The sequence below is a fragment of the Dermochelys coriacea genome, chromosome 8 (genome assembly GCF_009764565.3).
Source record: "Dermochelys coriacea isolate rDerCor1 chromosome 8, rDerCor1.pri.v4, whole genome shotgun sequence".
Taxonomy (NCBI): Eukaryota; Metazoa; Chordata; order Testudines; family Dermochelyidae; genus Dermochelys; species Dermochelys coriacea.
Window position 1 is genome coordinate 52,913,844 of NC_050075.1, and position 17,089 is coordinate 52,930,932.

General features: G+C 44.6%; 1 protein-coding gene and 1 long non-coding RNA gene across 3 annotated transcripts in view; both read right to left on the reverse strand.

The window, feature by feature from the left end:
• Window positions 1–1,849: 1,849 nt before the first annotated feature.
• Window positions 1,850–7,663, reverse strand: LOC122455612. Its single transcript, XR_006273932.1, has 2 exons — window positions 6,596–7,663; window positions 1,850–3,205 (listed from the first exon to the last, which is right to left on the reverse strand). It is a non-coding gene; the product is annotated as an uncharacterized LOC122455612 (long non-coding RNA).
• Window positions 7,664–9,287: 1,624 nt separating this feature from the next.
• The window catches only part of ACBD6 (acyl-CoA binding domain containing 6), a 138,612-nt gene continuing 130,810 nt past the window's right edge, over window positions 9,288–17,089 (reverse strand). Inside the window, exons 7-8 of one of the 2 annotated variants that reach the window (XM_038413633.2) lie at window positions 16,000–16,030; window positions 9,288–10,286 (exon numbers count right to left, since the gene is read on the reverse strand). In XM_038413633.2, coding sequence (XP_038269561.1) covers window positions 10,132–10,286; window positions 16,000–16,030 — 186 coding nt within the window. In that variant the 3' untranslated portion in view covers window positions 9,288–10,131. The remainder of the gene's footprint in view (window positions 10,287–15,999; window positions 16,031–17,089) is intronic. The other variant, XM_038413634.2, reaches the window with a different exon arrangement.

Below are 17,089 nucleotides of genomic sequence, written 5' to 3' on the forward strand. Positions count from 1 at the left end.
CCAACCCAATTTCCATTGAAAGTCAATAGAAAGATGCTTATTGACTTCAGTGGAGGCTGGTTTGGGCCACAAAACTGAATGGGAACCTAACGTATGGATCAGCTCTGAACTAGACTCTCTCACTTTTTCTGGGGCTTCCACATCACATCTGTTCAGTTGGCATCAAAAGCCAGCACTGCACATTCAACCTACCTCCCACCAGTGCATGTCACAACAGAGCTGGGCTTTTCCTGCCTCTTCTACAACAATGATCCTATGGGCTGAAAGGAGTTGGTGATGCCGTAGGAATCCAGCTTGCTCTCCCTGCTCAGCCGTTCTAAACAGGAATCAAGCATTCTTCACCATGACCCATTAAGCAGACAGGACCTAATGCCCAAGCATGTTCAGATCTGTCGAGTGAGCTAGTGCCATTTTTACCGTGAATTTTCTTAATGTGTCCACATTCAAAATGGTTTTCTCATCTCTCTTAAGGAATGAGGCAGATACAATGTTTATTCATTGCAATTTCTTTACAATTAGTTTTTTGGGGAGAAGGGGTACTGAGACATGCCTAGCTTTCTTGCTGAGTAACTCATTGCTTCCACATTAAAAGGGAACATTGAACTGAAGTTGTTCTGACAATGAACTATTACTGGCCATGCAGGAGTGCTTGGGTTGCATTATTACAGTTTTACCTTTTTAACTTGGCAGGAATGAATTTAAAACACAAAAGACAGGGCTTCCCCAAACCACCAATCTTCTGTCCTCCCTCTGGAGGCTACACAACCGCAATTGACTAATCAGAGCTGGGCTGGGATCACTTATGATCCTGGTGAATAAAAACAAAAACAAAAAAGAAAAGGAAACAAAAAACTACGTCACTAGTGAGCAGCAATGACTCCATGGAAGAGAGGAGAACCATTTATATCAAATAGATTAGATCAAAATCAGAAAAGGAAAGACATTTTACATTAATTATATTACAAGCAATAAAACATGCAAATAGAGAACTGTATATAAGTAGTGAACGATGCCAGTGTACAACAGGGAGTTGAGAAGCTTCACGCATGTAGCAGCTCCATCCTGGAACATAGAAGTATAAGGAAATAGCGTGGCTGAGATGTTCAGCTCCGTCTAGTGAATTTAACCACCCTCTATTAATGGTACATGGTGTCTTCTCCCTCTAAATGGCTTTGAAAAATCTCAGCTTGCCTACGTAGCCTTGTATTGCATATGGCTGTAACCATGGCCTGACTTCTGTAGTGATGCAAATGGTGCTGGAAGCTATGTGTAGGGGCGAGTGTGTCAGAAAGGGGAGCACGATATGCCAATTTGGTACTCTTTGTGGGACAAATTCAGGTGGGGATACAACAGCCTCTGAAGTCAATCACAGCTGTGAGTTCTTAGGGAAGGGCTATATTTGAGCCTAGGCATGGTGGGGTTAGTGCGACATTAATGTGTTTGTGTGCGCTACACTGACATCAGAAGGGAGATAACCCAGGCTAATTTTCATCCAGTTAGTGTGGGTAACAATAGCAGTAAAGACCCAGTGGCATGGACCCTAGGATGGGCTGGCAACCCAGGTATGTACCCAAGGTCCCTGATGGGCTTGCACTGGGACAGCTACTCCAGGCCAGAGCCCGCTCTGCCATGTTCTCACTATCAATGTTCCCCAAACCAGCTAGATGAAAGGTCCCTTTGCGTCAATTACACTTTCAGTTGTGGTGTACTCATACCCTGACGCTCTCTGCTTAGTCGATTTTCTGATGCTTCCGCTTTCCTCCAGGGCTTAATAGAAATGATGCTAAGATGCTGTAGACTCTAATCAAGAATGAGACCCTCTTGATAGCTGATATTTTTTAAACCCTCCTGTAGCTTTTAGTGCAGGTGTACAAGTTCTGAAGGATGGTTCAAACCCTACTATGGCCAAAGGGTGTCATGTTCTATGGAATCCTGTAGGACTTTTCCATAAAGATCTATGTGTGGGTTTTCAAAAAGCCCAAGGTTCGGAGAAGCACAGATCCTTCTGCCTTTCAATAGATCCCGTGCTCCTGAAGTGCTTTTGGAAATCTGACCCTACTTTTGTTTTAGGCACCAATGCTCTGATCTAGGCACCCCCTATTGGCAGGTGCGGCCCCTCGTAGAGAGCACCCACAGAGTACCAGATGAGTGTTGCTTCCACCCTGAGCCACTCAAGTGGTTTGTGGCCAGCTGCTCCTGCAATTTACACCACAAGGTCACCAGCAAATGTATCCCAGAGAACTCCCTGTGCACCAGAACTTCTTCCTCCAGGCTCCAGTCACTGGAATTTGGCTGGGGCCTGTAAGAAGGATTAAAGCCTGGTATAAATGACCCCAGCCCCTCAACCAGAAACTGCATTGACTAAGCACACAGTAATCTGTCTCCCCCTTTAGTGGCCCCTGAAGGGCCAGGTCCTCAGAAAGAGCATTCCGGGGTATGCTGGTCTAATGTAGGGCATCCCATCGTCCACAGCTCTTTGCTCTCCACCAGGCACACACGTGCCTGCTTTTAGCCTCTAGCTGGAGCAGCCTAGAACCCGTCACTCTGGCATCGCTAGTCCGTGGAGGCAGGTGGGGGGGGGGAGGAGATGCTCATGTTTAAACTTTGCACTTTAAAAGCTGGAACCGGAGGACTGAAGAAGAATTGAGTGAGGCAGAAATGGGCTGTGGTTTACTGCCTGCTGTCGAAGGGCTCTGGGCATGCTGAAAGCTAAATGAAAAACACCTCAGCTGCGCACGCTCCCTTTCGCTTGGATTTGCTGGTTGGTTACTTCTGCAAGAGTAGCTCCAACCACACTGACACAGCGACTGAGGGAAAAACAGAGCTCAGCAACCTCGCTGCCAGGCTGCCTGGCAGCACCTCCACATTGGCCACCCTCTGTGCTAGTCGCTGGTGAATGAGCCAGCTTCCTGCAGCGAGCCTCGCCTGGGATCATGAGCTCTCAGCGTGCCTCAGGCCTTCCCCCCGAAGGCTCACGCCCACAGATGCCTGCTCTGACAGCAGAAGAGAGACCCAGGACAAATACAGCATCATGGATCCTGTAGCATGGATGCTGCTTGTATTTTTTTTTTTTTAAATGCAGTTTCTACTGTAGTATGGCTCCCCAGGCTCTTTTCCACAGCTCGACGATCCCTCCTCCCTGGTCCACCACAGCCGCCCATTGCAGTGTAAATTTTGTACAGTTCCAAAAGCGAAGTCTCGTTTCCTGGGAAAAAAAATAAACCATAAAAACTTACTTATTGCCCTGTGTCTTTGGAAAGCAAAACAGAAGCTGGTGCGTTTCTTTGTATTATGCCTCCTGTGTGTTGGCATGAGATGTGTATGGTCAAAACGAAAAGCTGTGTGAAATAAATATGGAAAGTTCTTTAGCAGCTGATGTATCCTGCCTTTTCTTCTGTGCCGCTAGTTAAATAAGAGTTTCTCCTTCCCACAGACTGGAGACAAGCCGTAACACTGTACCCTTCCTATAGCACTTTTCATCCAAGGATTGCAAAGAGCTTCACCAGACTAGTGAACTGAGCACCGTCTTCTGAAGTACTTTTGGTGCCGACCACTATCAGAGACAGGATAACAGACTAGATGGACAACTTGTTTTCCCAAATCTGGCCATTCCTACGCCTCGCCATACTGCTGTGAAGTAGGTGTCTATTAGCTGCCCCTCTATTACCGATGGGGAACGCAAGGCACAGAGAAATGGAGTCTGAGATTTTCGAAAGAAGGGAAAGGACGTTGGATGCCCAACTCCCATTGAGTTCCTTGGAACTGGGCACCTAACCCCTGAACCACCTTTTCAAAGCCTCTAGATCTCTCAGTGCAATGAGAACAGATCCCACAAATCCAAGTTCGAATGACTAATCCTTTTAAAACATTTTTTGTCACTGACCAAGAGAGGCCCTACCTCAAACAGCTTTCTAGCCCCCGGCTAACAGGGATGGGAAAGCACAGGCACAACTGCTTGGGGGAAGGGGTCGCTGGAAGTGATGCAGCTGAAGGAGGAGAGCGGGGGTGCATGATGTCTGAGGACCGGGCTGAGGGGAGCTAAGCGCGTTGCGGGGGGGGAGTGTACTATACCATACCCCTTTCTGCACCCCTCGGTGACTAGAGGTCACTAATAAATGGGCACTGTCAAGCCATTGAGTTTATACAGTGCCTAGCACAAAGGGGGCTGGGTCTGAGGCTGGGGCACCTATACCTCTCTACCGTGACCAGTAACAGGCTGTGGCAATAAGGCCTTCCTTCAAACATCCTGTCAGGAAGGGTCTCTTTGGGGGCCTCAATATTCACTTTAAAAACCGACCTGTTCAACATACCCCACAAAGCTCTGCATGGGCATCACCAAAGGGGCTGAGGCCTAGAGAGAGAAGCAAACAGCTGGCAGCCATGTTGGCCTCTGCTGTGTTAGAAGGGGAAGGGTAGGAGCAAACAGGTAAGTAGAGACACTTCCTCTTTTGGCATCGAAGCCAGCCACTGGCTGGGATCCCACAGCGAGGGGGTGGGGGGATAAAAGTGCAAGCAGAACAGGCGGAAAACAGACACACAAACCGTTTCTCAAATGGTCCGAACAGCATCCTTTTGACTGGCTACCTTTCCTCCCACCTTGCTGGCCCATGTTTACATGGGACATGACGCTTGTTTCTGTAGCCATGGCTAGGTCTTCCCAGCCAGACTGGCCTTACAATGTTTCCAAATTTGTCAATTTGTAACCTCCCTCTTCACCCTGCCACTATCCATTCCCTCTATACAGCTCTGCTCTTGGGGGGCTGTTTGAGCCCTTCGCTCACTCTGTGACCTCTCCTGTTCTGGGGAATTAAGTAACAGGATGGACATTACTACAAAGCAGAAGCATCTGAGCACGTGTTCCCAGGCACATAACTGGAGCGCTGGTCATGGAGGGAGGTTCCTCTCCGCAGTGCTGCGCGTTGCTTCTGCCTCAAGCTTCATTGCTCCAATCTCATTGCCCTCAGTTGCATTTTGCTGAATATCAACAAGGGCAGAGCTGGTCTGGTACTGGATGTGCCGGGAAAGGGATTTCAGAAGCTAGAATTCCACTGGTTTTCCAGGAGGCCCTCAACACATGGCTGCTTTGGTAAACAGAACAGGAGGGACAAGGGCTTTCCGTGCCTGAAGAAACAGAAATGATGAATAAAAATGGGCCCCATCTCCTAGCACACCTCTCCCAGTTGGCTCTCTTAGCACTTCTATATAGCTGCTTGCAGCCTTCCACCGCCAGCCACGGATCAGAGCTGTGCACTAAGCCGCAGTAGCATGAAATAAACGACGCAGGGAAATGAATGCTTTGTCCATTTTAGGGGCCTGCCCACACACTACTCACACTTGCAGGAGTATTTAGAACTATACTACTTGTGGAGCAAGGCCCTTCCTACACGAGGGAGTGGTGGCTTTATATATTTTAATCATTTTAACATTTAATGCTTCTCAATTAAAGTGATTTCCTGGAGTGGATGCCAAGCTTAGTTTGTATGCACATTAACCACTTTGTGTATCGGTAGTTAAAGGCACTGAGGGATTTAAACAGCAATCCACAAGGCTGCTAGGGAAAGGTTTGGCAGAATAAAGCAGATTATAAACAATAATATACGTCTCGCTCTTTTTTTTTTTTGGAAGGGCTCCAAACTCACAAACAGAGTTAAAGTGCTATAAACATATCCAGGCCTAAGCTCCAAAAATGTACTGTATGAAAGCTGTGGGCAATGCTGCTGCCACTTTTCATCCATGTGCACGTGTATTTTAAGAGAGCTTTTTATTACACAAACTGTCCATCAACTAGAACCTCCCTGAGGAAGATTAAAATGCAAACAGGGATAACCTTCGATGTGAAAGGAAAAATAAATCCCAGGCAAGGACAAGGTAGCTGCAGCATGTTAAGGCAATACAGGAAGGTGACCTCCCTATTCTTTAACCTCTACCCAGCTCCACTGTGGCACAAGACAGGGTCTTAATTTTGTACAACACTGCATCCGATCCAAAATAAACAGCAATGTAACCACAGTGATCTTGGGTTTATATATCCCCCTCACATATGGATGGATGCAAAAGCAACTCACAAACTTTCAGTATTGTACAAACATATGTGCACAATATACCTACATACACACGTGCGAGAGGGTAATATACACACTTCACACATATGGAGTTGAGATCTATATAATTAACTGCAGTCATGTGACAAATTGTGGAACCAGGTGATAAACTTGTCATGTACCTTTGACCACCACACCAACTTATTTTGACATCCATTTATAAGCAATGCATCACCATCTGACGTGGGCACACTTTGCATGTGTTGTGTTATTGACATTTCACATAGGAGGAGAGAAACTTTTGCACAGCCCCTTGCTGACACAATCATAAAGACAGAGCGATCTGGTCAGTCAGTTACGTGTTTTCGAGTTTCCATCGCTCGGTCAGTGGAAGGCCTAGGTTAAAGAAGGCGATTCCTCCTAGCCATGCCCAATTTCACACTATTGTATTCCCAAGAGGAATGTTGGGGGTGTGCCACTGGATTCTCTAAAGCTTTAATCAAAAATGGGACAGGTGGGAGAGAGAACACTTCACTCTCTGTTGAAACACCTACCTTAAGTGACTGGAATTGAATGCCATTAGTTGTGGTGCACAGGTAAACTTTAATTTTTAACAGCAACTATGTAAGAATTTACATCCACTAATCCAGATAGTTTGTGGATATTTCTCTAGCTTCATCCTTTAAGCCTGATTGCCGCTGGTCCTCTTCTGTTCTGTGGTTACCCTTTAACGTTCCCCTGGAGTTAGTGGAACTTCAGTAGGCAACTGCTAACGCTCAGCAGCACAGCACATGCTTATCACCTGGACATACAGTCCCTCCAATGCTCCGCAGCTGTCATTTGGTTAAACACAGCCAGAGGCTAAGCAACTTCATAGCAAACAGAAATGGACACATAAGAATCACAACCTTTTCTACCCTAAAGGAACCAATAATTTAAAAAATAATTGCGTACGAGTCCACAGCTCCTGCTCTTCTGCTTCTGTGGGATGAGCACCATTCACGGCATTTCCTGGCTTTCACACACAACATAAAAAGTCTAAAGCAATAAGCTCGATTCTTATTCTGCACAGCAACTGCCAATTAATTTTTGGTGCCACATGGCTACATCTAATCCATACCAGATCATGACATTCCTGATTTGAGAGCATGCATGTGTGTTTCTATGTTACTACAGCCACCTGGTGCAGTTGTCCTTAAAGTATATCATACTTGTACTCGCAGCCTGGCGGACCATAATAGGTCATCTTTGCATAGCACATAAGATTTCCTCCTGCTGTTTTATCCAAAGTGCATGAATTCTCCAATAAATATTTGTTTCTATCAAAATGTGCATCTGCTTCACTATTTTGAATGGACTGGTTGTGTATATAAGCAAACGTGCTTATACAGCCCACCACACTTAAAAATGTAGCCCAGAAACCCAATTTCACGGTTAAAGTTTTTTTTGAGTTGTGAACTTCAAGCAGATCCAAAGCCCATTAAGTCAATGACAAGACTCCCATTTGGAGAAGAGGATTAAAATTCAAAATGATCTGAAGTAAACAGGATAAAATTCAATAAGGACAAATGCAAAGTACTCCACTTAGGAAGGAATAATCAGTTGTATACATGGGAAATGACTGCCTAAGAAGGAATACTGCAGAAAGGGATCTGGGGGTCAATAGTTGATACAAGCTAAATATGAGTCAATGGTGTAACACCGTTTCAAAAAAAGCAAACATAATTTTGGGATGTATTAGCAGGAGTGTTGTAAGCAAGACAAGAATTAATTCTTCCGCTCTACTATGTGCTGATTAGGCCTCAACTGGAGTATTGTGTCCAATTCTAGGCACCACATTTCAGGTAAAATGTGGACAAATTGGAGAAAGTCCAGAGAAGAGCAACAAAAATGATTTAAGATCTAGAAAACACGACCTATGAGGGAAGATTGAAGAAATTGGGTTTATTTAGTCTGGAAAAGAGAAGACTGAGGGGGGACATGGTAACAGTTTTCCAGTACATAAAAGGTTGTTACAAGGAGGAGGGAGGGAAATGTATTCTCCTTAACCTCTGAGGATAGGGCAACAAACAACAGGGACAGGGAGATTTAGCTTGGACAATAGGAAAAACCTCCTGTCAAGTTAAGCACTGGAATAAATTGCCTAGGGAGGTTGTGGAATCTCCACCACTAGAGATTTTTAAGAGCAGGTTAGACAAACACCTGTCAGGGATGGTCTAGATAATACTTAGTCCTGCTATGAGTGCAGGGGACTGGACTAGATGACCTCTTGAGGTCCTTTCCATTCCTACAATTCTATGATTCTATAAGCAGCTGATTCTAAAAAGTGCTAAGAACTCAGCAGCTCTCATTCACTTCTGGCTCAGGAACTACTTGGCTACAGTCAGGAAAAAAAATCACATGGTAACTAAGGGGGAACATCTACCATCTTCACATACTGCTAATCTGGGTTTTTCTCCTGGAAGCTGTGCAGTGTTACACTATTATGCGTATAAACAACCTTGTCTGCAACTGCAGAGTTTGGACCAGTAAATGGCTGCTATGGAAGGAGAGATTTTCTCACACACAACAAAGTACAGCAAATCTTGGTAGGTTTAACAAGGGTCTGGTGCCATATTGCAGCTATAGTCAATGGACCAAGGGACAATACCCATTTGACTCAATGGGTCTCAGGCTTTGAATGCATTGTGGGAAGGAGATCGTGTCCAAGGAGTTCAGGTTCTACTCATTATAGTGCAGATTCTCTAAAGATCCATCCACACTGTGTATCTTACTGGACTGAGGGGCTCCTAATAGTGCCATTAGGAGGCTCTCAGTGCAGTAATTCTCTGACAATAAAAACGTGGTTTGGTCTTGCAGTACAGGTAGATCTGACCCATATTTTAAATGTCCCTGAACAGTGCTATCAATGTAGACTTGGACCACAGTATCGTGACATGGTTAACACAAGTAGGGACCCCCCCCAGCAATTAAACTGCAGTCATATACATATTCTCTGCACTTCCACAACCCCCTCCAAAACAGAAGCCATTCCTAATGGATCCTCAGCACTCTCTCCAAGGCCAGTTAGCTTCGGACAGATTCTTGGTGGTTCTTACAGATCACTAGCATCTGCACCTGCCCTATGGACACTTAAAAAACTTAAAAACAAACCTATCTACACTACAAACCAAACCATGTTTTTACTGTCAGAGAACTACTTCCACATGACAAGGAGTTGGAGATAAAAGTAACTCACTGGTGACATTTTTACTCTGCAATATTTTCCCTTTAATAAGCAGTTGCATGAATGATAAAATTATATTTTGTGACTTCACTCGAGATACGGGCACAGTACTGACGTCTCTCCTCCTGTTACATCATTTATGATGCACTAATGTACTTCATATCTAGAATACAGAGTGACACACACTAAAAACGCCATCATCTCCCATGGAACTGAACAGGAGATTGCACTGGCTCAGTCTTTGTTTTTGTCATTTTCTTTTTGAAGAACACTTTCTGGAATGCCCCTCTGAGTGGAGTGTGCTGGTACATCTGAAAGGCCCCAGTGCCAATAGCTTCACAGGAATCAGGCCACTACCCCCATCCAAAGACCAGAAAGGAACAACATATGACCTTGTGCTCTTTCTTTTATTTATAGTATTTGTCTGGGCCAAGGGAAATACAGTTCAGCTTTCCTCAATGGTACCACACCTGATTTCTATAGATCTCATTTGGTCACATCTGAATCTTCAGTGCTGATTTGATCACCTCTCACTAGTCATATATATTTTTCAAAAGAGCAGCCGCATCTAAATATAGTCAGATGTTGTCTGAATCCCACCCACCTACCCACCCAGAGCAGTAATAAATTCCAGAACATGCAAAAATGGATTCTATTATGCAGTGTATACTCCTTCCCATACCTCTCCTTCCAAAGACTTATGCTGGTAGATTTGCCAGGCACCCAGCCCTCCCAAATGTCATGCCCGACTCTCAAAAAACAATGCATATTAAAGAGGGTTGTGGGGGTCACAATGGGGGTGGGGTGGGGATTATTGCCATTTCTGTCCATTCTTGAAGCCCCGTGCTGGTGCAGTCCTTCTGGTTAGGTTTTGCCAACTGTGTGCTGCTGCAGCATAGAAGTGATAGCTTTACAGTCTGTCACCTCTTCAGGCAGGCAGCCTTCTTGGTCCAAGAGGGTGGGGTCAGCTCCAGACTTCAGCAGCAGCTCCACAATGTCAAAAAACTCACAGGCTGAGGCTGGAGACAAAAGGTAGAGTTAATCTGGTGTTACAATTCTGCAGTGATGGGCATTCAAGAGCTGCAACAGTGAATGCCAGCTGCCTCCAGGCTAGAGATCAAGCATGGTACAGGGCATCCTATACCCACACTGAACATCTTCTGGTGCTAGGAAATGCCATTTCGGCTTCTGGCAGCATATGGTAAATATTGCTTTGGGGAGTAATTAGCACAAATTATTTGGATTTGGATTTACTATTGCAATGGGAAGGGACAATACAAACTAGACATTTCTGTTTGTCCTGACCCTTGATATATGGTTTGGAACTAGAACTCAAGGGTTCCTCTGGAGTCCTGCCTCCATGAGAGCATGCATTTGCACATCCGATGAAGTGAGCTGTAGCTCACGAAAGCTTATGCTCTAATAAATTTGTTAGTCTCTAAGGTGCTACAAGTACTCCTTTTCTTTTTGCATTTGCACAGAGAACAAGGCAGGGCTTTTAGAGACCCCTGCTTCATTTCATATGCCCCTTAACCCATCATGCAGCAGGAGGCAGGGCTTTTTTGGAGCCATATCTAGTTCAGAGATCATTACCACTCTCTTGCTTCCCTGCCTCAGCCCATGAACTCCCCATTGAGACACACTTTCGGTGTAAAAAGACATTATATTCCAAAACTCCACCTGAGCACAAACACACCCATACATGCAGCTTGGTGCTCATTCATTTCCAGCACAGAGAGGTGTTACTGCTAGGTGGAAACTAACAGGCAGGCACCAATAACTCTTTTTTTCAAATTCTCATTACTCTGCCAAAACAAAACCAAATTCCACCTCTCCCTAAGGGCTCACTCCCTGCCAGACTGCCACTTCTTACCCTCACCCAATTTAACAAGGGCCTTTTTTCAATAATAGGAAAAGAGCTGTGCCTGTTTACATTGGCTGAAGATCTGGCCCCTGGATTTTACCTTAAAATAATGTTGTAGCACAGATTTCCTGTAAGACCTAAAATGTCTCAGTGCTGATCTGCCTTATGAGACTGTCTGGAGGGCAGTTTCCTGTCTGTTAATTGTTGGTTTTAATTATATTTCAGGCACTTTAACCAATTTAGCAGTTTACTCTTCTATGCCGCTAGATGTAGTAATTAATGTCTTTTACATTACACTGCAGTTTCCAACAGATCCAAGGGGACAAGCAGCAAAGTTTAATCAAAGTAAACTCGAGATGTGATTGGAGCTTATGTTAAAACAAGGAGTGATGGGACTGATGACGAAGCAGCAGGTAGGATGCAGGAAGAGAGAGAAGTGCCAAATGGAGCAGCACAGGAGAGAGCAACAGCCAGCAAGACCTCAGGGAACCTTTAGGAAAGGGTCATTTCCAGAGAGCTGAGGGAGCCATGCAAGGGAACCCAATATCATGGTTTCCCATGGAGGCAAGTCTGTATGATCCTGGGCAGCTGGTCCTGAGACGGAGAACCGGCAGAACCTGAATCTCCAGGGAAGTGACAGATCTTTATGAAATTGGCACCTCTACACTTAAAACGTGAAAGAGATGCTGCTGTAGTGCCTCAGTGTAGACACTACTGATGCCACTGGGAGGGGTTCTCCTGTCTGCGTAGGTAATCCACCTCCCTGACAGAAGAATTTGACACCAGGGGTTAGGTAGGTATAGCTTCATCTCTCAGGGGTGCTGATTTTTTACACCCCTGAGAGATGTTGTTATACCCATGTAAGATCCTCGTGTAGACTAGCCTTCATTTTCTGTTACAAATATACAGCAAAGAAAAATGGCTAGCTTTTGCACCAGCCGAGGTTCTGATCCTGAAAGGTGCTAAGTACCTCCATCCCTAAATGATTCTCAGCAGGCATTCAGCATTTCTCGGGGCCAGGCCCAACATGAGGCAATGTGTTGGCCCTGTTGCTATACTGGGAAATCCAAATGGTCATCAGCCCATCTCAGAAAAGCATGAACAAGTCCCTGGAGGTTAGAACAGCTGCTGAATTTATGGCACCCTGGGAACCTCTATTTGTCAAGTGCCAGAGAGCCAGCTCTGACACTGGCACAGGTGAAGATGAATTTTCATTCAGCGCAGTTCGCCTGCTGACTCCATTAATCCTCAGGGTTTTGATGATGAATTTCATTTTTTTTTTAATTTTCACTCCAACATCCCCTCCCACAGCACAGAACGAGCAGAACAGATGGTGCTTTACAAGGAAGACAGAGCACCCATGGGGATACAGAACCTGCCCACTCTGAAATCATGTGATTGCAAGTGCAAGGAGAAGCCTTGATTTCCTCTGGGAGACACAGAGGCAATGATTTTAGTATTCCCTGTGGGTAGGGGTGGGTGGGGAGCATGGTGAGGAGGAGCAGGAGACTAACAGGGCATTTACAAGGGAGACCATACTCATACTGATCAACTCTGCAATAAGCACCGCATATAACCACAAGCACCAAATGCCCAGAAGCCAGTAAATCCTACAGGGGAGCAAAGGCAGATGGGTGCATTTGGAACTCATAACATGCAGCCCATTTGGGAGGCACATACTGGAGTGTTGCCTCCACTTAACCTCCGATTAAACCCAGGGTCAGAGCCAATTGGAACAAGCCAGGATTTATAACCCATCTAGGACAGAGTTTGACACCTGCTGTAATCAGGAGAGCTGTCACCACAAGGACAGCTGTCAGACCAAAGTAACTCATAAAGGGGGATGGCTAAACTCCCCAAAACAGTCTCTGTCTTACTGTCCTCGCTCCTGCAATTTAACTGCTTCGCAGTTTACTGTAAAGCTGAAACAAAAGGAGATATTGCAATCAAACCCAAAAGGAGACACATTATTCAAGCTATCATGTGTCTCTGTTGCAATTAATAACCCCATTATGCAGCACCAGCAACAATCATACTTGAGGATTTTCAGTAAATTTTAGTTCGAAGTAATAATCACTTGAGTCAAAACAATTTTTTAAATTAACTAGATCTTTTCAGTATTCACATAACATATTACTAGTGCTACAGAATGGGGAAAGGGAAAAGAGAGAAGAAACGTTTTACAGATTGAATTCAGACACATTCAGACAGGGAGAACAGGGAGGGGACGACATATGGAGGTAAAATGGACCCGAGTGGTATGAATCCAAGCAGGTGTTCTTGTGGATTAGTCATAGTGAAGAGGATGGGGAGTGAGCGTATACCCAAATGGTGGGGAAGGAAGAGGGAGGAATAAACATTGTGTCAATATAGCAACTGAAGGTAAAATATTTTTCACTCTTAAAAGAATTTTTTATTCAAACTATACAGGTTTTTTAAAAAAAGGCTTTTTTGGCATGCACATATAGTGGCTTTTACTCCAAGGGAAACTACTGCCTTGATCATATTGCTGTCCAGAATTTTTACCTAGCGTTGTTACTGTAACTTAAATAAAGAGTAGAGAAAAAACATTTCCCTTTCCCCCCACAGTTACTCTGTGCACTTGACAGCACTTTGTGCAGTCATTTTCATGGCTTCCCCTATACAATTAGCAAGTTTCCCTTTTGTTTGTGTGGCTCCAAGACAAAGTAACAAGAAACCAAAAGAGACAAGGTGGGTGAAGTAATATCTGTTCTATTACCTCACCCACCTTGTCTCGCTAATATCCTGGGACCAACATGGCTACAACACATTGCATATAAGAGATCAAAATCACATTGTTTAAAAAATGGAAACTGTGATTATAACCCCTCTACCTCTGCAACTTGGCAGGGTGACGCAGGGGCATGTAGTAGTCCACATTACTTTACCTCATTTTTTTAAAATGACGAGGTTTTTAAGTTGACCTCTTTTAATTCTACCACCACTGAATCTGATCAAAACCTCTGAAAACAAATAATATTATAAATATAATACAACTTGCATCCTTTGCTTCAGGCAGATACTGCTGGATAGTCTGATCATGTGGCTGAGAAAATTACCAGTTAGCCGCAAAACTCATAACCAGTTTAAACACTGTAGATGGGTGCTAGGAATCTGCATAAGGGGAAAGGTGAGGAGTCCTCCCCACAGGCTGGAGAGTGGGAGGGGAGATGCTATATGGGAGCTACTCCAGCCCAATGGCTAAAGTAGCCTCTGTCACCCTTGGGCCCCCTCTGCTGCAGGAAGGATTGGAAGATCCGGCCCCGCTCCTCTTGTGCAATGAAACTGCATGCGCCCCACAGTTATGAAACCATCTGCACCTATGGACCAGTTGGTAGGATCTGCCCCTTAATAAGGAAAGGACAAAGCTTTGGTTGAGACAGACAAAGAGAAAGCACAACATGAGGATAAAAGGTGACTAAGACAGTGTTATTCAGACAACAGAGCCACCATTGTTTGTTAAGATAAGCAATGATCTATTTCAATTGGGGTGACAGGAATGGCTGTGTTTGAAATAAGAGGAACAATGGACTGTTCACGAAGGGGCATGTGGGGAAAAGTCACAAAGTATCAGACTGAATGAACCCTGTGTCCAGGCACCCCAGAATTTAGGCAGATTTAGATCCAGATCCAAACTCTGCATCTTGGGCTGATCTCTACAATCATTTTGCTATCCTGTTGCTGTCCTTGTGGTACGGGTCTGAAGGAGGGCCAGGCACAAATACTACCCGAGCGACAGGTGTCACTAATTACACAGCGATTATAAAATGACGATGATAAATTATTTAATTTAGGAAAATATTCTGGTAGATTTATCAGCCTTTTTTCTTCATTCTCTGCACGTCAGCACTGTGTATCATTTTAGTCCTGCTTTTCTCTTTTGTATCGATCACAATTTTCACTAAAAAGACTACACAAAAACTTTAGAACCTCAAGTCAGGTTTTTACAAGTCAAAGCTAATTACGATTCAACTGCAGGAGTGATACATGCCATAGTTTCAAGAAGTAAGAGAGATGCTGTTTGTTTGTTAAGTGCAGAACCTCTGAGGCTGGTGCTGCCAGCATAAGCTAGGCTTGTAACTTGTTCATTGTCAGTTCAAGCCACAGCAATCTTCTCTAAAAGAAAAATTCACTGTACTGTTTCTGCAACATCCTCCTGTCCCACATGGTTTGTCCAGGATAGGAAAGCCAGTGCTCTTTGATACAATTCCTCCAACGCGTTACTGCTAACAGGTCCAACAGCCATATTTCTGGCAACTGAGATTTCTTGGTATGCTACACACTTCCCTGCACCCAGAACAGGACTGCAAAAGACTTTATACAGAAAGTGAATCACTAACCAGAGGGAAAAGGAAGGCTTCACAGTGAAATTTAAGGAAGGGAACTGAGCCAGTGAGTTCAATGGAGGATGAGTGTCCCAAACATGGGCAGATGGAGCAGCCCAAGTGAAGAAAGCCCTGTTAACCATGCAGAGTGGAGGAGACACAGAGGGAGCCAAGAATGGAGAGAGAAGGTGAAGGTGGGGTCCAGACAGATGTTAGGCGATAGTAAAGGTGGGAGAGGATGGGGCCTCCCTCAGTGTAGTTCACAGTGTTGCTACCAGGCCAACACCAGCACATTAATATGATGAGATTCTAAAGATCACTTGCTGAAACATCTGCACACCACTTTCCCACACTTTTCACTGGGATTAGCTGTTGGAGTTAGCCGGCCTGGTTAATCCAGCTTCAGTTTCTGGACAGCTCCCTGCTTCCACTTCTTCTGAAATTTGCTTTACACATATTATTTATTCAAACAGAAAACTCATGCAGTTAATAGGCAAACATGTAAATCCAAAACCAGCTTACCATAATGCAGTGCGGTCTGGCCTTCGTCATCCTGAAAAACAAAGAGACCTGGTTTTAGAGGCACATGCAGGTTCTAGGGGTATAAATAAGTTAACAACTAATCAGTCAGAGCAATTTATTAAATTAACGAGACAACTAGCACACAGCACCATGCTAAACAGCAGTCAGAATTCTATTGAATCTTCTGCCTTTCATGGGCTCAGCACACCGTGAACACACGTCAGCAACTCATAAGAATGCCTAGTGACATCACAACGTCAGCGTAACGCAGTTCAGAGCACTGATACTTCTAGCTCCAAAAAATCAATGATTCTCACACCACAGCCAAATGCGGGGTCCCTGGCCAGTCCTGCGACTGCAATGCAACATTGGAAGGAGGCTGAGTGCATTGCCAGAGGTGCTCTCTAAGCAAGATCTCTGACAGCTGTTCAGGTGAAGGCAAAACTCCCAGGCAGCTTTTTAAAATTATTAGAGGATAACCTCAGTGTCAAAGCCAATATTTCTTCTCTCAATAAAGCAGGCTCTAATAGCCAATACTGCATATGTGCTACTGCTTTAGTGCAAAATGGATGCAGTCTTAGCCTCGGAATTCCTGCTGGCAATTAAGGGTAATTTTCAAAATAGACTAGGTGACTGACTATGTGGTGACTAGGTGACTTAGGAGCCTTTCACTTTTGAAAATTTCCCCCTAAATCTATACTATAGGAAGAGCTTTGATAGATGTATATGATTAATATTAAAAACAAATTCTTGTGCAGTTTTCAGAAGTCAGTGCAAAACTGTCCCCCACCCAGCTGGTCAAACAAGTACAGAAAAACATAACATCAGTCAAACTGTACGAGTCCTGCACTGTGCTGGTTCACGAGAGCCAAGGGGAAGAGCTGCAGAGAGTCTCTTCTCCTTGTGCAAAATTCCATCATAGTGTGTGTATCTCAGCATTGTTAGAAGCATGTGGAGCTAATGGATCAGCCTGCATAGCACACCCCCAGGGGAACACAACCGGCAAGTTCAGAGGCATGTACAGGTCTCAAAACCAAAAAGCAAAAATGCAGTCACCAGAAGCCAGTGCTTGCCAGCAGATGCTGAGTGT